Source organism: Bos mutus, chromosome 18 (genome assembly GCF_027580195.1).
Source record: "Bos mutus isolate GX-2022 chromosome 18, NWIPB_WYAK_1.1, whole genome shotgun sequence".
Classification (NCBI taxonomy): Eukaryota; Metazoa; Chordata; class Mammalia; order Artiodactyla; family Bovidae; genus Bos; species Bos mutus.
In genome coordinates, this window is record NC_091634.1 from 33089614 (window position 1) to 33113568 (window position 23955).

At 39.5% G+C, this 23955-nt stretch overlaps 1 protein-coding gene across 1 annotated transcript in view; it reads left to right on the plus strand.

Moving 5' to 3' along the window:
* CDH8 (cadherin 8) overlaps positions 1-23955 on the plus strand; it is a 402649-nt gene that overhangs the window by 212682 nt on the left and 166012 nt on the right. Inside the window, exon 5 of the mRNA XM_070388321.1 lies at positions 22204-22371. Within this exon, the coding sequence (XP_070244422.1) occupies positions 22204-22371 (168 nt within the window). The remainder of the gene's footprint in view (positions 1-22203; positions 22372-23955) is intronic.

Here is a 23955-nt window from a genome sequence, read left to right on the forward strand (position 1 = left end):
CAAGAGATGCGAATACCAGACCACCTGACCTGCCTTTTGAGAAATCTGTATGCAGGTCAAGAAGCAACAGTTAGAACTGGAACATGGAACTAGACATGGAACAACAGATTGGTTCCAAATAGGGAAAGGAGTACATCAAGGCCATATACTGTCCCTCTGCTTATTTAACTTACATGCAGAGAACATCATGAGAAACTCTGAGCTGGATGAAGCACAAACTGGAATCAAGATTGCCGGGAGAAATATCAATAACCTCAGATATGCAGATGACACCACCGTTATGGCAGGAAGTGAAGAGGAACTAAAAAGCCTCTTGATGAAGGTGAAAGAGGAGGGTGAAAATGTTGGCTTAAAGCTTAACATTCAGAAAATGAAAATCATGGCATCCGGTCCCATCACTTCATGGGAAATAGATGGGGAAACAGTGGAAACAGTGGCTGACTTTATTTGCGGGGTGGGGGTGGGGTTCCAAAATCACTGCAGATGGTAACTGCAGCCATGAAATTAAAAGATGCTTGCTCCTTGGAAGAAAAGTTATGACTAACCTAGATAGCATATTAAAAAGCAGAGACATTACTTTGCCAACAAAGGTCTGTCTAGTCAAAGCTATGTTTTTTCCAGTAGTCATGTATGGATGTGAGAGTTGGAATATAAAGAAAGCTGAGCCCCGAAGAACTGATGCTTTTGCACTGTGGTGTTGGGGAAGACTCTTGAGAGTCCCTTGGATTGCATGGGAATCCAACCAGTCCATCCTAAAGGAAATCAGTCCTAAATATTCATTGGAAGGACTGATGCTGAAGCTGAAACTCTAATACTTTAGCCACCTGATGGGAAGAACTGACTCATTGGAAAAGACCTTGATGCTGGGAAAGCTTGAAGGCAGGAGGAGAAGGGGATGACAGAGGATGAGACGGTTGAATGGCATCACCGACTCAATGGACATGAGTTTGAGTAAACTCTGGGAGCTGGTGATGGATAGGGAGGCCTGGTATGCTGGAGTCCATGGGGCTGCAAAGAGTTGGACACGACTGAGGGACTGAACTGAACTGAGGCAGGGACTAAGGAGCATTTACTCTATAAATAGAGTAAAGCAAAAAAAAAAAAAAAAAGGATTTAAGAATCATACTAAAGTCACATTACGGTTTGTGATTATGTGTAATTTCCCATTCAGAATCTTAAATGTGATTATTTTACAATGAACCAGGCTGTTTTATATGACCATGAGGAGCAGAAATATGGAACAGTAAATTAGTCATTTTAGTGTTCATAAGGTTAACAGGATTGCACTGGTTGGTAAATGCAAGCATAGACATAATTAGATAGATATTTTTTTTTTATATCTGGAGAGTTTCTTTAAAAGTAGTTTCCATGTGTGGTAAAATTTTATTGTGTGTGACAGAGTACTGTTGGAACTTTGCTTTCCATCCCATTAACTTTAATCATGTTGCTGTGGTATTATCTATCTTAAAAGCTACCTTTGCACTCTGACACCTGTGGATCTCTTTAAAGAAAAGAATTGAGATCACTTCATTCTGCTGTTTAATTACAAATTCATCCATGAGCTATCAAATGAAAATAATAATGTCTATATTTACATGATGAAACAAAATGCTGACTCGATTCCTTCCCTCTCATTCTCAGCAGAGTATAGATTAGCAACCCCAGACACAAATGGTAAGAACAGAAAATGCTTGCTATGTACTAGGTCTTGGATAATAAAGCTAAAACATTTAGTGATTTCAAAGAACTGGCATTAAATCTCACTGGTCCTCAGTCCTCCTACAAAACCAGCTCATGGAAAGAAGTAACTTCATAATGTTCTTGTTCTCATAGGGTTAACTTTGCTTTCTCTATGATTTGAGTCAGGTCCATTGAGTTTTAGTTGAGTAGTGTTTTTAACAATCGTGTTCTACTAGCTTCACAAAATCATATTTGAAAAACCTTTCACTTTTGCGGTAACTGAACAAGAATTGTTAATAATTGGGTCCTGAGAGAATGCTTCCAAGTGTGGTACTTGTGGTACTTTTTCTCACTCTGTGTATCCCTATCTGCCATGATTTCACACTAGTTGGAAGGAAGTCACCCCAGCCTCCTGATTTCACAATAGCTGGAAGAAAGTTGCCCCACCCTCCTGATTTTACAATAGCTGGAAGGATGTTGCCCCCCTTCCTGATTTCACAATAGCTGGAAGGAAGTCACCCCAACCTCCCACCACATTCCATTTTATATTCACCAGGTCTCCCAAATTGCAGTTGCAAAATATTAGAATTGTCATAATGGTATCTATTCTGAAATGACATCACTTTCTATCACATTTGAAAATAGATATGGGGAAAAACAATGTTTGTCTTATTTACATTTCATATGAACTCTAAAGTAATATACCTCCTACACTCTGGAAAACAGTTTTTGAAGACTGTCATCTAAAGCACCTGAAAAATATGCTGAAAGGAGGTGAAACAGACAAACAAAAGTTCTGTGTTGTGTATAAACAGTTATAACAAAGCTAAGCCTCTGAATCACCATTGTGCTTCCCAGAGAAAAATTCCAACTGATGCCAGTGTGAATTGGAATTTCAGAGGATACAATATGGTATGGAAAGTTTTGAATGGGAACTTTGGAATAAGAAATAAGGCTTCAGTTCAGCTTCTGTCACCAACACTCCCAAGTTGATGACCATGATTAACACATCCTGTCCCTAAGATTCTATTCTTTATATCTTAATTGTGCATGATCATAGCTACCTTTTAGAGCTCTTGAAAGGTTAAGATTGAGATAACATATTTAGGGTGTCCAGCACCTAATTTCCTCTTAACTACTTGAGTTCCTTTACCTGCCAAAGTTACAATCCCCACTATAGAACATTAACCCAAATACTGCCCCCTTGAGTGAAAATTGTTAACAAGCCATTGGCTTGAAAAGGAATTTGGGTGGAAAACTGAGGTTTGTTCACATTTAATATATACCAAGACCTTCGTCCACCCATATGTTCAGATTCCTGAGCAATAGAGGTGGGTGTGGAGTTTTCAGAGTCAGCCCCATGCCCCAACCCCCCCCACCACTGTTGCAGGTCCCAGTTTCTGCATTTCTGCTCCACTATTTGCAGTTGGCACATTGACAGAAGGCTGTCTTTCCCCATGCTGACTGCTAACACCTGTCTGTGAGTCAATTTGTCTGATTTTTCTGTGCAACTCATTCAATAAATGTCAAGGTGCTGAATTTTTACATGTGCAATATTTATGTAACACTGAAAATAAGCACAACAGTAATTTGATCCTAAGGTATTCAGAATGCTTCCCTGGCGGAAATTAATTGTACCACGCAGCTCCCTGTTAAGTAGAGCCATACCACTCTGGCTCTTGAGCATTCCGTGGGCAGAAGTGGGGAAAGTCAGTTTGAATTAGACCTCCATGCTTCTTCAGAGGAGGTGTGCAATAGTCCTTTACTTGTCTGTGGTTATTTTTATGTGGGATTCCTCAGAGGCTTACATGGAAGAAAAGATTCATTCATGCATTGAGTCATTGAAAAATATGAAAAATGCACTGGGAGACCACTGTGTGTCAGGTATTGTTCTAGGGGCTGGATTAACATCAGGAACTAGGAAATCCCACTTGTTTATTGTCTGTCTGGTCCCCCTAGAATATGTGTGAAAGTGAAAGTTGCTCAGTCATGTCCTATTCTTTGCAACCCCATGGACTGTAGCCTGCCAGACTCCTCTGTCCATGAAATTCTCCAGGCCAGAATATTGGAGCAGGTAGCCATTCCCTTTTCCAGGGGATCTTCCCAACCCAGGAATTGAACCCAGGTCTCCTGCATTGCAGGTGGATTCTTTACCATCTGAGCCACAGGCAGTGACTTTGATGGCTGAGTAAGGAAGAAAAGGACCAGTTTAGAGTGGTTATCATGTTGGCTTCCCTGGTAGCTCAGATGGTAAAGAATCTGCCTGCCAACACAGGAGACCCTGGTTTGATCCCATGGTCAGGAAGATTCCCTGGAGAAGGGAATGGTAACCACTCTAGGATTCTCACCTGGGGAAATCCCATAGTCAGAGGAGTCTGACAGGGTGCAGTCCATGGGGTCACAAAGAGTTGGACACAACTGAGCAACTAATACACACATTACCCTGTGAAGGCTGGTCAGGGAAGCCTTACTAATAATTTGACATTTGAGTAGAGATACCACAATGCTGTTTTTACAAATGAAGACAGCATCAAAGAGAGAAAGCCACTGGCCCACGCTCCCACGACAGTGTACGCCTGGGATACCATGGATGCTGGGGTGCCAAATGTGTGACTGTCCTTGTACAAGAAGGAGTCATGAAGATCACTCCTACCTGGTCTTAGGGTGTTTGTCAAGGTGCTGAGGGGACTGAACAGGAGGCCCCGATGTACAGTTTTAGAGTGAAAAAAGGTTAGAACAGGAACATTTTTCTAGAAAAGAGGATGCTTAATGCCTTAGAAAATAAATTTGACAGAGAGGGTCAGGCTAGTTAGATGCTACAATAAGAGCAAAAGCATGTACAGAAAACACATTTGGTGTGATAAGTGTTATGACCAAGTGGTCCATAAAACGATAGCAAAGTGGAACTTCTCTGAGTGGTCCAGTGGTTAAGAGCCTACATTCCCAATTCAGGGGGCTGGGTTCAATCCCTGATCAGGGAACTAGATCCCACATATCCCAGCAAAGAATCCGAGTGCTGCAACTAAGACCTAATACAGCCAAATTAAAAAAAAAATGATAACAAAGTTCACCAATGGGAGAGGGTGGATTTGTATTTTATTAATAGCAGGCAATCGATCATGCTTGCCTCACTGTTTGGACTGGGAACTACTCCAGACAAGTCAGCTGCCTGTATACCTCTAACTCTTGGTGCAGTGCCTGTTTGATTTGAGATGATCTCTCCATGGCCATTGACTTGCATGACATTAGCCAAACTTCTGGAAAGATGAAGAATTGGATAGCGTGGACCCTGGTGACATGGCTTTTTTCTCTTGCCCTGTTGGGGATGGGCGAAGAAATTAGAATTATTTGGAGTGTTTTGAAAGAGTTAGAATAAATGTAGAAGAGGCATATTGAAAGCCTCTAAGGAAGAAAGAAATGTTGATTTTAATTATCTTCCTCCCATTTACCTCACATGAGCCTTCTTTGGAAGTTCACTCATATCCAGAATGGACCCCTAGAAGTTGCCCATATTAACAGATTGTTTGCATCCATGAAGATAGAGAGGCTTATGAAATTTTACTTGCCTCTTAACATATAAAACAACAAAAAAGGGTTTACACTTGGAAATGGATCAGGCAAATAACTATTGAAGGATTGCCTGATAAGTTCAGAAAAGAATAGAACCATCTCCATATCTTTGGAGCGCTTTGGGGCCATTATTTGGAAATAATTGCTAGAAAAAGATAAAGGAAAAAATTACAGACTTAGTGGTCATCAGTGCAACATGGCTTCTGTCTCGGACACAATATATTTGGTTTGTTCTATAGGTTTTCAGGAAATGTGTGTTTTTAACATGGATGGATGAAAAAAACACACTAACACTCGGCACGTCAGTGCTAATGGTGAGAAATACTGGAATCTGAGTTAGGAAAGTCTGGATTCTGTCATCATTTACTAGTAGTGTGACCCTGAGTAAGTCACTTACTATGTTGTAGCACTTTGAAAGAGTAGGAAAAGTATGTCTTCCAGGTCACCTCACCCACATATCTTTGATTTAATCCTTTGATCATCTTAGAAACAAAGAGCTGGTGGTCTTTATTTAATACAGAGAAATCATAATGAGAGAGGGTAGATGACATGTTCAAAGTCAGCCAAAACATAAAGGTCAGAATTGAAGACAAATATATTCCTGTGTCCTCATACAAAAACGTTTTCTCTGTATCATGTGATTTCTCTTATGTATATGGCACTCATGTTCATGGGTAGACTTTACTCCTAGAGATGGTATTTCATTTCTTATTGCACTGCATATAATGACCTGTGCAAGGAGAGAATGCAGGTTTCTCAGAATCAGCATCTTACATTCTTTGCTTTGTGAGAAGGTTAATGATGGATAAACACATACACCTCACGTCCTATAATAACCATGAGTAACTGAGGGTTTGAAGGAATCAGTCTTTGGCCTACTGTGGGTACCTCTGTGGCAGAGAAGTGTCCACAGACCCCTCCAGCATGCCTAATGCTTAGCAAGAAGGAAGTGATTAGTGAGTGACAATTGAATTGCATTGACAGAGGAAGACTTTTAGAGATGATCGAGCTTTGGTACTCACTCATTCATGCCATATCCATACACACACCAAATATATAGTCTCATAATATGTAGCTTTGCTTAGATCTGTTAGAACAAAGACATTAAAAAGAAGAATATAAAAAAAAATAAAAAATAAAAAGAAGAATATGTACAGTAGGGAAAGGAGTAGCAAATGGGATATGAGAAGAGATTGGTAAGAATCAGGAAGAGAGAGAGGGGAGATATATAACCTTTAAAAAATTCAGAGAAGAAAAAGGAAGAGATACTTATTTGTTACAGTTTTTAAGATAGAGAATAAAAATCCTAAGCCGCTTAATGTATTTGAAGAAACAGAGCTCTGATGTATTTTGACAACTGTCACTAAAGGAACAATAGATCCATAAAAATCTGCTCTTACTAACCCTCTGTGTGGTAACTCTCTATTAACGAGAACATCTACCTCACTTGCCGTTCTGTCTGGTTTTGCCTCCGGCTTGCCTCCCAGGAAGGTCAGGCAGCTTCTTGTTTATACACGTCTAATTATCTCTGTCCTGGAGGGACAGGGAGATCCATTCCCTTGTGCTCGCCTCTCTATTGTGGGGTATAATCACACCTGGATGTCAGTATTCACAAAAGTTCTGGACTAATTATAGTTAAATGTGTCCTATGTATATGAGAACCACTGATAACGAATGAATAGCTCCTGCAAGTGACATGTGTCTGTCTCATTTTTTCCCCTGCTAGTTTAGTATCACTCTGCCAGCTTTAAAAAGGAAGTAACTGGAGCCCAGAAACCCAGTGAGTTGTGAGCCTGGTTACCTGGTTTTGTGTTGTCCTGCATATTGTAATCCAACCCTTGCTTTTACACTTAGCATGTAAGGATTCCCAGGTGGCTCAGTGGTAAAGAATTTGCCTGTCAATGCAGGAGGATACGGGTTCGATCTTTGGGTCGGGAAGATCCCCTGGAGAAGGAAATGGCAACCTACTCCAGTATTCTTGCCTGGAGAATCCCATGGACAAAAGAGCCTGGTGGGCTACAGCTCACCGGGTTGCCAAGAATCGGACACCATCCAGTGACTTACACACTCACCTTACAAAGTTAGCCTCCTAGTCTGTCTTGTCCGCTGCATTCTTAAGTTCCTGAAAGAGTGTTCCATACAGACTACTCCTTGACAAACATTTGTGAAACCGCAGACTGAGTCCTTTTCAGTTATTCAGCCATCCTGCTTCTTCCTCTTTATTCTGTACAAAACAGAGCCCAGGGCGTTCTGAGCATCTGAATGGGTCCACGGATGGGAGCTGAACGACATTGACTGTACAGACCATTTTCATGTGAAGAAAATGCTTGAAAATAAAAAAAGAATAAAATAAACTAAAGCCCATGATTAAAAAACAAAAAAAAAAAGGCGAAGAGGAGGGACGGGTATAGAGCTGGGGGAAGGAGGCTGACAGTGCTTCTTGTACAGACACTGATCTGATGAAGCGGGAATCACACAGCACCTTTGTCTGAGAAGAGGGGAGGAGGAGGAGGAGAATTCTATTTTGAGAGCTAATGTGAAGGAAAGGAGAGAAGTCACTCTGCCAGGAAGAAAGCCTGCAAGCCCAAAGAAGAACGTAAAAGGATTTCAAAAACAGGACTTGGGGAATGTATCAAAGGGGTCAAGGAGGGCATTGGGTTGAAAGGCACAAAAGGAGTGGTGAGGAGATTTTCCAGGGTTAGTTGGTTGCAAGATCAATGCCCCTTAAATTTTACTGAATCAACTTGGCAGGGTGTGGAGTGATTTTATTATGTGGCTCCTCTCAGGACTTGAAAATGTTTTTACTTTTGCACACGTCAACGTTTTATGAAGCTCTTTGTCTGATAAAGAAAATGAAACACAAGCATCCAACACAGTGGTAGTGTTACCGAAAGGTGGGGTCTGGCTGCTTGCTGCCCAAAAGCCAATAAACAGGCTAGATTGATGGAAAGGAAAGTTTGATTTATTTCAGATGCCAGCAACTGGGGGAGAAGGGTGGACATCTGTACAAAGGTCAACTCCCTGCGCTGACAACCAGTGGGGCCGGAGCTTTTTTAGACAGAAGGTTGGGGGTGGGGGGTGACTACATGCAGAAACAGCACAGACAGCTCTGAAAGTCATCTTCAAATTGGTCATTGGTGGTCTGACCAGTGTCATCTTGATTGTTTTAGGCACAGTTAATCTTTGGTTCCAGGGTCGGTTTGTTTCCACTTCTCTGAGGCCAGTTCTTAGAACTGTGGCAGTTCATGTCGTGGGTACAGTCAGGTCATCATGTAGTTAACTTCTTCCGCCCAGTGTTTTAGTATCTATAAGACAGCTCACAGGATATGGCTCAGAATATTATCTATAACACTCGAGAAAGAACTAAAGGTTCCTGACTGTGCTTAATGAGTATATTATTATTATTATTATTATTATTATTTTGTCTCCTTTGCCTCTTGTCCTTTTTTTCTGCATGTTCTCAATTCTCTGATTAAACGTATTCTTTGATTAAGTTTCAGGCAAAAGGCAGGCAGTGGACATGGGGAGGTAAGGACTATGGGGTTTTGCTCCCTTTCAGTAGGAAACCCTAGAATATTTCTTTTGAGCCCATTCAAATTCCTGATTGTTACTTTGAGAGCAGCTGGGACAAGTTCTCAGCACATGTTTGATGACCATGGCAGCTATTATAATTAAAGGAAGACCCTCCTTTCCTGGCTGAAGCTTTCTCCTGGGTGTACGTGTGCCCTTCCTCCCTGTATTAAAGCAAACTGATAACCCATGTCTGGAAGCAAACTAATACCCCATGTCTCTGAAGTGCTATGTGAATGGGAACCTTCTTCATTCATACATATAGAAATCCTACATGTAGAAATCCATATATACAGTGATCCTCTGTTATTGAACACACAGTGACGCATGGGGCAAAAGTATGGGTTTATTAGCCCGAGATGTCTTTGAAAATTTGAGTTTTAGGATTTGGCTAATATGGAAAACTTCATTAGCAATGGCAGTCACATCACCAGTGTCTGGCTTATTTTCTGTATTTTTATAGATACTTCAAATCAGGGTTAGTGAGTTCCTGGAAGTCCCCTGAGGGAAGTCTCTGAGTTGGTTTAGTACTTCTGGGTTAGAGATTACTTAAAGGGGAAGAGTGACAATTATTATTTGATGCTAACAGGCAAACTTACCATGCAGAGGAATCTGAAGTCAGTCAATGGTTAGTGACTATCTAGACCCTCCAAGGTAGCAGTAAAGAACCCACCTGCCAATGCAGGAGATATAAAAGATGAGAGTTTGAACCCTAGGTCAGGAAGATGCCCAGGAGAAGGGCATGGCAGCCCACTGTAGTAGTCTTGCCTGGAGAATCCCATGAACAAAGGAGTCTGGCAGGCTACAGACCATGGGGTTGCAAAGAGTCAGATACAACTTAGTGACTTAGCATACATGCAGATCCTTCAAAGTGTAGGAGAAAAAAGTTGATGTAACAGGAAATATAGAAAGAAATATCAGATCTGTGACCATCTCAACTATGCTGAAGCTCATAGAATATAAATAATAAGATCACAAAAGTTCATGTGTTTTCATCTTTTAACAGGAACGGCAATAGTTACCTAGTTGGGTGGTTAAGAAAAACAACGATAAGGTGATGGTGATAATAATTTTAATACCTATAGGGGTAAATATCTACTCTTTGCCAGTCATTACACTAAGCACCCTATATGCACATAGACTTTGCACCTGTGCAGGGCGTGGCACAAAGGAGACTCAATAAGATGTGGAGTAGTAGTATTTTTACGCTGATTGATCTTCACAATCACCCAGCAATAATGTAGAATGTGATAACTACAGCAATGAGAGTGAAAGTCTCTCAGTCGTGTCTGACTCTTTGTGACCCCATGGACTATATAGTTAATGGAATTCTCCAGGTCCAAATACTGTGTGTGTAGCTTTTCCCTTCTCCAGGGGATGTTCCCAACCCCAGGCTTGAACCCAGGTCTCATGCATTGCAGATGGATTCTTTACCAGCTGAGCCCCAAGGGAAACCCAATTATAGCAGTAGTAGTAGTAATCAGCTAATTACTATTTTATTGATGGTTAAATATTTTAGATGCATTATCTTCCTTAATAATCATTTTATGAACCCAAAAACATATGGGTAAGTACTATCTCTAGGTAATGGAGGATAAAACAGGGGCTCGATGATGTTAAAAAGTTACCCAGATTATTTATAACACCTGGAATTGAAAGGATCAGAAAAAAAAACCCAGTTTCCCATATCAAATCCTGGGCTCTGAAAACAGTGTGTTCTATTTGTCCATGTCAGCAAGCTGTAATTAATATGACATGCTGTATCTGCTTGACATCTGGAGTCAGAGAATTCCTCTGAGGCATTAGAGAAATGGGGGCCACTTTAGCATTGGGGGGTAGTATCAATTCAGTTAAAATTTGTTTTGAGTACCTGTTTTTTTCTGTGAACAATGCTGCATGCTATTTCATACAACCTCAGGTGATGTTACTATCTCTGTTATTTGGATGAGGAGACTGAGGTTCCATGAGTTGAAAATAGCTTCTTAACTTTAGACTCAGGTTTCAATCTTGGCTCCATTTCTCAGTAGGCAACTACAGAGCCTGTGCTTTATCTACTCAACAACCCCACCATTCTTGTCTGCTTAAGTCCTGAATTGCTAAGAGAAAGCATCCAATTTTTTTTAGCGACTTTCACTTTGCTTTTTTAAACCACCCATACTTATTATACATATAATTAGTTATTGGAACTATGGCTTAAGGAAAGGATAGTGCCATCATGTTCTTCACAGAAATAATTTCCCTTGATTGAGGAGTCCCAGAAAGTGTTTTCATTTAGGGGAAAAGAAATTTCACCTTAATTCTGAATAGGAATAATTGCAAGGATTTCAGTGTAACTCAGAATTGGCATTTTAAGTAGCATCAGTTATTGGCTAGCCAGTGTGTTGATGTTATAAATGGTGGTCTGTGACAACTATTTAATAGGGGAATCTGGGAGCTACAGAAGTGACAGTCGATACACTAAACTCAGTATGCACACTGTGTATAAAAATATGGAGATGGGGTATCATTGTTAATTCACTTACAACTGCTTCATATGTTATTCCATATGGATATGGAGAGAGCCATGGCTGTGATCCACATAGTGGGGAAGTTTTAAAGTTGTAGTTATTTAGTAAAAGAATATTCTGCATAATAAGACAGGAAATGCACATGTAAGGAAGCAATTTGTACACATTGAGATACTGGAATGATTTTCAATGGTCTGATTTAAGGCTTTCAAGCCCGCTGTTCTCCTAGAACAGTTTCCAAACACAAATGGGAAGGGTTGTGTACTGTAGAGGTTAATATATAAAATCTATATGGAAGAAGCTATGTCTGTCAAACAGACTCATGTTAAGATGCTATGCTTGCATAGGAGGAGACTGTTGGATAAGTAGCTAACTAGCACTATATGGAGACTTTTAATTATTTTTTTTCAAGGGAGAGTGTATTATTAATAATTCATAATTAAGACTCTACAGGCCAAGATTTGGATCCTGGCTCAGCCACAGTCTGTGACCTTGCCCATGACCTTTCTAGTTGCTGGACCACATTCAAATCCCGAATATTTATGTGTTAATACATCTTATAATTCTGGCAAATGAACTAAGTTTTCCTATGGATTACTGTAGGAAAATTTAGCTGCCATAGCTGTCCATTTCCCAGGAGAAGTAAATAACAATGCAACTTCAAAAATAGAAAAACTAAAGCATTGTTGATGAGGCATATAGATCAAAATAATTTTTTCATGAATTCATCCTTAGCTAATTCAATTCTTGAAGTATTCCTAATATACACAGCTCATCAGCATCACATTTTTGAATAATCATGGGATTATCTGAAATATTAGAACAGTGCAGTGCAAATTTATACTGAGACATTTAACAAATAACTAACAATGTCAATTATGAAATGGGTACAGATCTAAAGAAATTATGAGAACTCCTGGCTTATTTAATTTGCAAAATACACCCACCTCACTTATGTTCTGGAAGTGCTATGCCCTTACTCTGGCAAACCAGCATCACATTAAGAAGTGGTGGGCTCTGGGCAAGGTTCAGAATAGCTCTCGAGTCTCCCTTGAACCCTAAAGGCAGCAAGACTTGGGTTTGAATCTTGATATTCTCCCCGACTTAGTGGCTCTGTAACTTTATAACTGTTTCTCAACATCTCTGGTCGTAGATACATGACAATTATTAATATTTATAAAGTTGTAATATTTGTCAAAATGAATTTGGGTGCAAATCTTGTAAAGATGTCTTTGCAAAAAATATACTTTGCGTTAGTTACATGAAAATTACTAGTGAGGCATTATCATTTTGAAGTTGATGAGAGATATTCTCATCATGAATGTAATCTTTGTTTCTAATCTTTAAAATAACAGGTTTACTTTATTATTACCATTGAATTAATATCTAAAGTTTACTTAATGCATGTATATGTGTATATTTATAAAATGTAAATATATATGAATATGCATACCTCTGAGTGTAATATGTATACATTTATTGAAAATATATATTTACATATATCTCTATGTGTCTGTATCTATAGATATATGTCTATTGCACTAAGTAAAGCATTTGACATTTTACCCCTCTATAATAATATCAACCTAAACTCTTATTTGGCAATTAATAACATTTTACACATGAGATTGATGAGCTGAAGGAAATTTCAGTGACCTGCCCAAAATCACATGGCTGGTAATTCTCCTAGTGAAATAAATTCTCATCTCTATAATCCCAGAGCCTATTGTCTAACAAACGTAATCCTCTACTTTGTATTACTGAGTGCTGGGAAGTTTGGGGGTGAACCTCCAATTCCTTCACAAGACACATGAAGTTACCTTCATTTATATTCTTTGCCAAATTATTATAAGCACTTATATAAGTACAAGAATAATCATGGCATACTTTATTTTTTAAATAAAATTTGAAAATTGTTAGAAGTGTTTTGTGTTGCTACAGAATTTTTTACAATACCTGCTTAATATTTTACACATTTGATCTCAACAATCTTAACCACTAAGTTAGTTTCCCATTTTACATATTTAAATCACTTGCCTATTTAAAAATACTATACATAAAAGTGAACATCTTAATCTAAAAACTTGAGGAGTTAGAAGAAAGGAAATATATAATTTCCTTGGAATATATTTTTAATTTAAAAAATACCAGGTCAAAATATCTAAGCAAGTTTTTAATTCCTGATACATTAAACCCATTAGCTTTCTAGTATATTTTGCAGAAGCACCAGAAATATGTGAGAATCATTTCTCCAAATCCCGACCATTCTGTCTACACATCTATCTATCTGCCTATCCGCCTATCACCTATCTAATTCCTAAGTTATTGGTCACAAGGGGAGTAAACGCAGGTTTTTCTGAGCTGTATAGAGGATAAACACTTTTCTAGTGTCTTACTTTCTCTTTTGTATATCTGTGCAGGTTTGGCATTACTGAAGTTATTGTATCAAAGCTACTGTTCTATGACAGGGTGGGCATCTATTGAAGGGTCTCTGGTTGTATACACTTCACCCCTCATAACTGGCAGCATGTGGTACAAATTCCGTAGGTAGTGGAAAGTATGGGTACAGTGTATGACCCCCCCTGAAAAAGAATTGATCCCTGATGAATTTGCCCCACTTAACCTCATAATTGAAAGACACTTTTTCACAGCTCGTAAGATGATAATTGCACGTTATATTGGCAGGAGTTTGGGGGAATAACAAAGCTAGTGGTTTCATAACTAGGATAATGTGTTCAACAAGTCTTATTCAAATGGGAGTTTAGCACAGAATTTTATATCAACTGCAATCTTTAAGCAGCACAATCTGGGAGACCCGTAAAGAGTGAATTACAGTAATCAGCCTTCAAAATGACAAAGGAGTTAATCAGCATCTCCGTGCCTTTCTCATGAAGCCTCTCAATCTGGTGATATCACAGAAATTATAAAAGGAAATCTTCGTGACGGGTACAAAATGCTTCTCAAATGATAACACCAAAGACAATGGAAAGAAAAAAAAAAAGACTCAAGCTTTAAATTTTTGAGATGACTGAATTCTAATCAGAAGTCCTCCCTGAATGATGAGACCATAAGGAACAGCTGTTTAGTACTTGGCAAGAACTTAGGCCAGGCAAGGATTTAAATTCTTCAACTTCTGCGCTAGGGAAATCTCCGTTTGACTGAATAGAGTTAAGATAAAAACTACGTCTTTTAAATACGAAAGAATCAAGCACATCAGTCTATTCACAGTAGGGTCGTGAATGCCAGCTTCAGAACAAGATGATTCCCTCTTTTCCATGTTAATCCTCCTGCTGGCATTCACCTCCAATCTTGTATCTTCCCAACCCCACTCCCAGGGCCAGGTTCAAAATCTCCGTTGAATTCAATTCACAGAGAATGGACTATTCTCATTAATTGAATTTTCTGATGAGATTAGATTTTCACAATGGAGTTCCAGGGAAGCACTTGCAGAATGTGTTAGCATTCCTGTTTCTGAGTCAACTCTACAGTTAATGTGATCAAGGGTCCAGCAGGCCAGGGTATCAAATGCAGATCATTCTACTCCAAATGTCAGAGCCTCCCATTTTCAAGGGAAAGAAAACGTATTCCAGGAAGTTCTGTGATTTTTCCCAAGGGTAACGAGTCAAGGCATCTAAGTCTAAACCCTAGAGCTATGTATGCTTCAGCTGAAAATTTACAAAAGGCAAAAACAAAAGTTTTAACCGTTTGTATTGTATCAACTCCAAGTCATATGCTGAAGTTACCATGCTTAGAACAACTAAATCTATTTTCTTTTTTGTGAGGTTACTTACCAAATGCTTACATTAAGGAGTTTTACTAATAATGTGAAGCAGAAAGCATACTACTGAAGAAAACATACACTTGCCAAAAAAAAAAATTAATTGAAAACTCTAATTTGTTGCCAATATGATGTACTGGAACTTTAAGGATAGTATTTAAGCTTGTGAACACATCACTGGGCACTGAACATTCAGAAGTAGAAGTACATGGGGAGACATGGACACTACTTTTGCTTGATCACTACTTTGAAAAAGAGGAACACAATCTATGTTTTGGGTGAAAGGAAGGAATTTAACATGAGTACCATTCAAAGATATTTAAATTTTGGCAAAAGGGATCTCTTCTCTGACTTAACAATCACAGTTGAAAATGGATAAAAATGCCATTTAATTAATTGAGGATTGTAGTCCAGCAGCAGCCACAGGATTGGAAAATGTCAGTTTTCATTCCAATCCCAAAGAAGGGCAATGGCAAAGAATGTTCATACTACCGCACAATTGCACTCATCTCACATGATAGCAAAGTAATGCTCTAAACTCTCCAAGCCAGGCTTCAACAGTACATGAATTGTGAACTTCCAGATGTTCAAGCTGGATTTAGAAAAGGCAGAGGAACCAGACATCAAATTGCCAACATGCATTGGATCATTGAAAAAGCAAGAGAGTTCCAGAAAAACATCTATTTCTGTTTTATTGACTATGCCTAAACTTTTGATGGTGTAGATCAAAACAAAGTGTGGAAAATTCTGAAAAAGATGGGAATACCAGAACACCTTACCTGTCTCCTGAGAAATCTATATGCAGGTCAAGAAGCAACAGTTAGAACTAGACATGGAAAAACAGACTGATTCCAAATTGGGAAAGGAGTACATCAAAGTTGTATATTATCATGCTGCTTATTTAACTTATATGCCCAGTACATCATGCAAAAGGCCAAGCTGGATGAAGCACAAACTAGAATCAAGATTACCTGGAGAAATATCAATAACCTCAGATACGCAGATGACACCACCCTTGTGGCAGAAAATGAACTACTACAGAGCCTCTTGATGAAAGTGAAAGAGGAGAGTGAAAAAGCTGGCTTAAAAGTCAACATTCAGAAAACTAAGATCAAGGAATCTGGTCCCATTGCTTCATGGCAAATAGATGGGGAAACAGTGGAAACAGCGGAAACAGCAAGAAACTTTATTTTCTTGGGCTTCAAAATCACTGCAGATAGTGACTGCAGCCATGAAATTAAAAATGCTTGCTCCTTGGAAGAAAAGCTATGTCCAACTTAGAAAGCATATTAAAAAGCAGAGACATTACTTTGCCAACAAAGGTCCATCTAGTCAAACCTATGGTTTTTCCAGTAGTCATATATAAATGTGAGAGTTGGACTATAAAGAAAGCTGAGTGCCAAAGAATTGATGCTTTTGAAGTGTGGTGTTGGAGAAGACTCTTGAGAGTCCTTGGACTGCAAGGAGATCCAACCAGTCCATCCTAAAGGAAAGCAGTCCTGAATATTCACTGGATGGACTGAGGCTAAAGTTGAAACTCCAATATTTTGGCCACCTAATGCAAAGAACTGACTCATTGGAAAAAACCCTGATGTTGGGAAAGATTGAAGACAGGAGAAGGGGATCACAGAGGATGAGAAGTTTGGATCACATCTCTGACTCGATAGACATGAGTTTGAGCAAGCTCCAGGAGTTGGTGATGGACAGGGAGGCCTGGTGTGCTGCAGTCCATGGGGTTGCAAATAGTAGAACATGACTGAGCAACTGAACTGAACTGTAGTCACTTTTAGTCTTCACATTTCCAAATTTCTGACTTCTCAAATGGGAGAGGAAAAATCACTTATGACTATATTTTTTTGTTCTGTATTTGGTGATTTTTACAAAATATTTATTTACCTTATTTCTTTATTTATTTGGTTGTGCTGAGTCTTAGTTGTGGCATATGGGATCTTTAGTGGCAGCATGCAAACTCTTAACTGAGGCACAAGGAATCTGGTTCCCTCACCGGAGACTGAACTTGGGCCTCCCTGCAATGGGAACGGGGAGTCTTAGCAACTGGACCACCAGGAAAGACCCTGGTGATATTTAATACCAAGCAATTTTTAAAGTATAGAAGTCCTCTCTCTTGTCCACAAAAGAAATGGCTTAAAGCTACTAATACTTGGGAGAATAGATGCACCAAAGCAAATAGTTCAGGGGAGAAGTAGTAGAAGGAAGAAACGTTTATGACAGTTTGTAAGCTTCTATTGTAGAAGGTATTTTTCCTTTCAACATCTTGCTGTATCTATGCCCCTGGAATGATCTGCCTTTTGAATAGGAATAGAAAAAATTAAGTAACTTGTATAGATATGCCCCAACACAAGGAGAAAAATAGAAGGACCAAAGACACTTGTGGTTTTTCTTATCCTTGTGTCTTTATGGCCACAAAGTAGCAGGAGGAATGTTCCAGAAATTCTATCTTGGATTTTCTAATGCGCTGCTGCTAGTCGTAAGGTTGAGACTGGAGGCAGCAGGCTCAGGCAAAACAAAGCCTGTTCATTACACTGTTTGTACCAAAGCCAATTAAGTGTGTGGCAGGCCCTAAGGACACTGGAGACACTCCCTGCTTACCTTAACACATCAAGAAATCTGCTCCCAATGTCGTACAAGAAAAGAAGGTGTGAAAACTCCCAGGTGTACAGCCTCCCAGATGGGTCATCCTGAGCAACTGACTTAACTGAATAGCTGTTCTCATGTTACAGATAAGGAAACAAACACTTGTTTTGCTCTCTCAAGGAGCAGTCCTTTGGATGGCAATTTATAATTACACTGACGTACTTTTGACCTGTAGATGTCTGTAAGAATGACATGGTGGAAACATGTTTGGCACTTGGCTAAAGAACAGTATCTTAACTGTATTTTTTAGGGCCTGGTATGAGTCGGGTGTTTCAGGAGAGTTGAGTGAGGGAAGTACTGAGAAAAGTGTGGGCTGACTGAGAGCTATCAAGGGGTAGGGAGGCCCCCAAGGCCAGCAGCAGAAGTGCTAATACCATTCCTAGATCTGAAGGGTTGAGGGAAGGAAGCTGCTCATGGACACTAGAGTTTTGCTCTGAAAACTCCCCAAGATAACTGTAGATGCCCAAGTGTGATTGAGGTACTGCGTGATCTAGAACCTCACCCTTCTCCAGTCTCCATATCTCCTTGGGTAATGTATCTTGGTGGAGTCCAACACGAAGCCAGAAAGTAAGTGCATCCATTCCATAGTGGTCACTCTCCCATGCCAAGAACAGGTGGACAGTGCTGGAGAGTGGATCTGGAAGAGCAGCTGGGGATTGTTCAGCACGCTAACCACTATCCAGAAAAGCTTTAAATAGATGTTGTTTGGTGTGTATATGTTAACCCCAATCTCCCAATTCATCCCCCTTCTTCCTCCCTGCCGTGTCCACTCATTTGTTCTCTACATCTGTGTCTCTATTTGTGTTTCACATTAAGATCATCTATACCTTTTTTCCTAGATTCCATGACAGTCTCTGGGTCCAGACATGACTAACTAGTGAGGACCTAATGTGTAGCACAGGGAACTCTACTCAATGCTCTGTGATGACTTAATGGGAAGGAAATCCAAAAGAGAGGAGATGTATGTATATGTGTAGCTGATTCACTTTACAGTACAGCAGAAACTAACACAACATTGTGAAACAATCATACTCCAGGAAAAACTGGTTAAAAGAATAAATTGTGATTAGGAATCCAAAGGGTGAAGGAAAACTGCTCTTTGACAAAACTGCTGATTTCTGTCTCATAGTCTTCAGTTCAGTTCTGTTCAGTCACTCAGACGTGTCCGACTCTTTGCGACCTCATGAACTGCAGCACGCCAGGCCTCCCTGTCCATCACCAACTCCTGGAGTTCACCCAAACTCATGTCCATTGAGTTGGTGATGCCATCCAGCCATCTCATCCTCTGTTGTCCCCTTCTCCTCCTGCCCCCAATCCCTCCCAGCATCAGAGTCTTTTCCAATGAGTCAACTCTCCGCATGAGGTGGCCAAAGTACTGGAGTTTCAGCTTTAGCATCATTCCTTCCAAAGAAATCCCAGGGCTGATCTCCTTCAGAATGGACTGGTTGGATCTCCTTGCAGTCCAAGGGACTCTCAAAGGTCTTCTCCAACACCACAGTTCAAAAGCATCAATTCTTCAGAGCTCAGCTTTCTTCACAGTCCAACTCTCACATCCATACATGACCACTGGAAAAACCATAGCCTTGACTAGACGGACCTTTGTTGGCAAAGTAACGTCTCTGCTTTTCAATATGCTATCTAGTATGGTCATAACTTTCCTTCCAAGGAGTAAGCGTCTTTTAATTTCATGGCTGCAATCACGATCTGCAGCTATGAGTCTTAGAATCCCCTTAATGGATAGCTGATTCTTATTTCCATTTAACAGGACAGGTGATCCCGGGAGTTTACTAAATTGTTCATGGTCACAAAGCTAGTAAGTGTGAGGGTAATGTGAGAAACCGAACTTGCTTCACTTCAGTAGGAGAGAGCATTTATAAGGGACCTCTAACTTGTCAATAGATGCACATCATAGATAGTATGAAGCTGTATACCTTGATGGTGGAGGACATCAACATTTCTGTAATAAGTGGAAACCCAGGGAACCCTTCTTGTCCCATTAAAGGAAGGCCATCCATCATGATGCTTCACTCACATTCTGATACAACTCAAAGACACTGACCTAGGTATGCTAAAATCAACTGAGCATCAAAATTGTTTTAATTCCCGGTGTCTGAGAGACATCACAGTTTTTTAAAAAAATTATTCTCTAATGATATATTTTTTTTAAATGATGAGGATAATATACACCGATCTTCTCAGTCTCTGAGAGAGTTGTAAACATTCTTTCATTGGAGTAACCTGAGAGGATTAATGTGTAGATCTCAATCCATCAACTTCTTTGAAAAAAGTTGCTGTCTTCCTTGAGGAATTATATCACTTTTCTCTGATTAGTGGAAACTATACATGACATTCCAAAGTCGAGTGGTTGGCTTTAATTCATAATGACTTTAAACTGTGATGGTACCTCAACTTTACAAGCTACAAGTTACTCCTGTAACTATCATGGGAGTAAAACCATTTTATAATCCTTCTTACTGGAATTGGTCCCAGACTCAGGATATTCTGAGTCATGTAAATATGCATCCATAGCAGAGTAGCCACATTGGCATCTTTTCATACTAATGATAAGGTTCCCTTATTGTTGTTCTTACTATCTTTTGCCTAGATGTTTATTTTCTCCTCAAAAATGCCTCACAGTGATCCAAATTGGAATGGTTGCTGTATTTCTAATTTTTCTCCCTTCAGTTTTTGTTCATAAAGGTATGACTTATTGAATTATTAATATATTAAGATATGGTCAAGTCCTAAAATGAATTTTCATATTGAAAGATATTATTTTGTTACTATCCATATTTCCAAATAGGCAGGGCTGTCCAGTTGAGTGCTCCCTAAATGGGCAACTCTGATATAAAGGTGGTTTCAAGGTCAAATAAAGTGCAGAAGAACTCACATCTTTTCCCAGAGCCTGCTCATTGCCTGAATGGATTAGATTTCCCTGGATACTCTTGTTCCTCAGCTGCTACTTGAGTGATTCAGGGACTTGAACTTCTTGCAAACCTTTTGCAGATAGATGATTTAATTAAGAGCATATGAGTCCAGAAAAACAGAATTACAACTTCAGACATCCTTACCTTGAATTGAACATGTGTAATGTCCCTGAGGTTAGAAGTGAGAGGCAAATTGTCTTTAATTCAGAGATTTTTTTTTTACTTGGTCCTGAGAGGTAACTCATTTACTCAACAGGAATATTCTGAGCTAGTCACAAACATTTTTATCATGGGCCTTTAGCAATATGGCGGCAGGGGATCTTATGACTGAGTTAAGTAAAAGTGTAGGACACAGAAAAATAGCAATCTCCATTAATATGGGAATGCCTGCATTACTCATTGTACATTAATTAATGAAGAATTATACAGCTATGAGAAGTAATGAGTTGAGCCTCTAACCATTGACAAGACCTCAAAAATATCCATTGTGTGAAAAAAGAAAGCCTCAGAACAATGACTATACTGTGATCACATTTGTGGTTAAATGTTCATATGTACATTTGCACATTTGTATGCATATATATATATATGAAAATGTACATATCAAAATGCTAGAGATATTTATCTATGAAAAGAGGTATGAGGGTAGGGAGAGGGCAAAATGAAGATTTTTCAAAATAACTTCAGGAGTACCTACACTGATCTTTGAATCTTTAACAAGAATATTAAATGACTAGTGAAATATACTGAGAAGCAGAAAGATAGAACTCTGAAAATATATCAGAAAAAAATAGTTCACATTTTAGAACTGATACTACATTATTTACATGATTTTGTGTTTACCCCCTTTTCTATTTTCTCTATCTTTCTGTTTCTATAAAACATTTATTACTTTTACAATAGTCATGATGTAACTAAACAATTAAAATATAAATGTAGTTGAACAATGCCTGGACTTAGACACTTGCCTATATTAATTCTGATTGGCATTTTATTCATCTGAGTTGATTCTCATAATGCATTTATTTCTTTCATCTCTGATGTATTTGTGAGCCTTAGAATAATTTATCTTTGACCTCGGAGCCTTCCAGCTATTTGTGTATTTACTTCTCTTGTAGGGGAATTGGAGTCTGTGATAAATTGAAGGATTCTTTCACTTCCAGGGTTTTCCTGGGTAGATGAATCTATGTTATGATTTATACTTTAATTTGGTAGGCAAGAGTATGCCATTCAACTTACTTTCTAATGTACATTTTTATAAGTTCTTTTTTATACATTATAAAATGTACTTTTGCAAGTAATCCACTAATGTCTATGACTACAGTCTTTCTCAGTGTTGGCATCAGAGATGCACACCAGCTAAATGTCAAAAGAAAACAGAAAATTATCTGAGTGGGGATCTGTGGTATATGCATGTGTTTCTGTATGTGTGTGTGTGTGTGTGTGTGTGTGTGATTCACACATTCATTTTTGAATGAGCTGTCTGAAAGTCATTCTCCCATTTTCTTCCCCTCAGCAATTATAAAAACTGCCCTTCCCAATATGGACAGAGAAGCCAAGGAGGAGTACCTGGTCGTTATTCAAGCCAAAGACATGGGGGGACACTCGGGGGGCCTGTCTGGCACCACAACGCTTACAGTGACCCTCACTGACGTGAACGACAATCCTCCAAAATTTGCCCAGAGTAAGTGAATTCCCTGTGCTGCATGAGCATCTCTGTATGATGTTTTCATTTGAATCTATGAAAACTAGATTCAATGAAAAATCTATTTTTCAGTCATTTGAAAAACTGATAGCAATCACTGAGTGCCTCTGACGTGCAAGGTAGAATAAACCCATGTATGTAGGAGACTACCCATGCTATCATTTGGAGCCTACATGTATCCTCACTTTACAGATTTCAAAGCATATATAAGAACATTTTTGAATATTAAACATAAAGTAAATATCACAGCTGAGTATTAGAACCAGCAAGCCTGGATGCAAAGATTTGTGCTTATTTCTCTAGTCCAGGGTAGTCCTGTGAAGAAAACTGGAGAGAATGATTGAAACGCACCTCAGGTATTGCTCTATCAATAGTCCCACTTGTTCTATAAAAGAAACTAAATCTCTAGAGCCTGAGGTGGAGAAGGCAGATATACAGTACACTTGCTGCAAAATATATACTCCTCCTTCCAGTGGCTGGCGGGACATCAATGATCACCGACTCTCCCAGTGCCTGTGAAAGCTGTGCTCGGCCTCCTAAACCTCGCAACAGCAATTGAGGCAGCCACCATCAGTGAATCAGGAAGACGATCATTATTTGCCAACTTTCCTGTACTCTCATAGAAACCTTTCCTTCTGTGCATTTTGGCAAGGGATCTTCTATTAGATGATTTAGGAAGAGCTTTCTGACATGAGAGCCTTAAATTGAGAGAAATGAATGATGAGTAGGAATTGGAAACAAGGTGAAACCATGAAAGGGAGAATGGATATTGCAACTGGAGGAAATAGATGCCCAAAAGTCCTGTGAAGAAGAGTATGTGGCCCTGAATGAGAATTGAAAAAATTCCACTACAGCTGGAGCACAGTCTGGAGAGCTAGGTTAGGCAGGGAGTCAGTCATCCTTGGATCTGTAGGCCATTTTAAGTACCATGATCTTTATCCTAATATCGCTGCTGCTGCTAAGTCACTTCAGTCGTGTCCGACTCTGTGCAACCCCATAGACGGCAGCCCACCAGGCACCCCGTCCCTGGGATTCTCCAGGCAAGTACACTGGAGTGGGTTGCCATTTCCTTCTCCAATACATGGAAGTGAAAAGTGAAAGTAAAGACCCTCAGCGACCCCATGGACTGCAGCCTTCCAGGCTCCTTCCTCCTAATATCGCTAGGAAGTCATTAAAATATTTTAAGTTGTAGGTTGAAAAATAGGATTTGATTTTAAGGAAATCAGAGAAAATGGAAGCTGGCCTTCTTCCAGAGTCTTTTCCACACTGCAGCCAGGTAAAGGATGCTAGAAATCATTCACGTAAAAGGTGATGAAAGCCCTGGCAAGCAGGGTCGATCGTGTGGGAATGGAGAGAAGTGATAGATGTTTGAGGGCTAATGTTAACAACAGTCTAAGGGTAGACTGCGCTTTCAGTCGAGGATGCAAGTTACCCTCTTCCTGACACGAGAGATCAGCTGCCTGCTGGTGCTCTTTGCTGGGATAGGAAATACTTTAGGAAAACCACGGTTTTTGAAGAGAGAGAGAGAGAGAGAAACCAGATGAGGGAGAAGGAGAGTGAGAG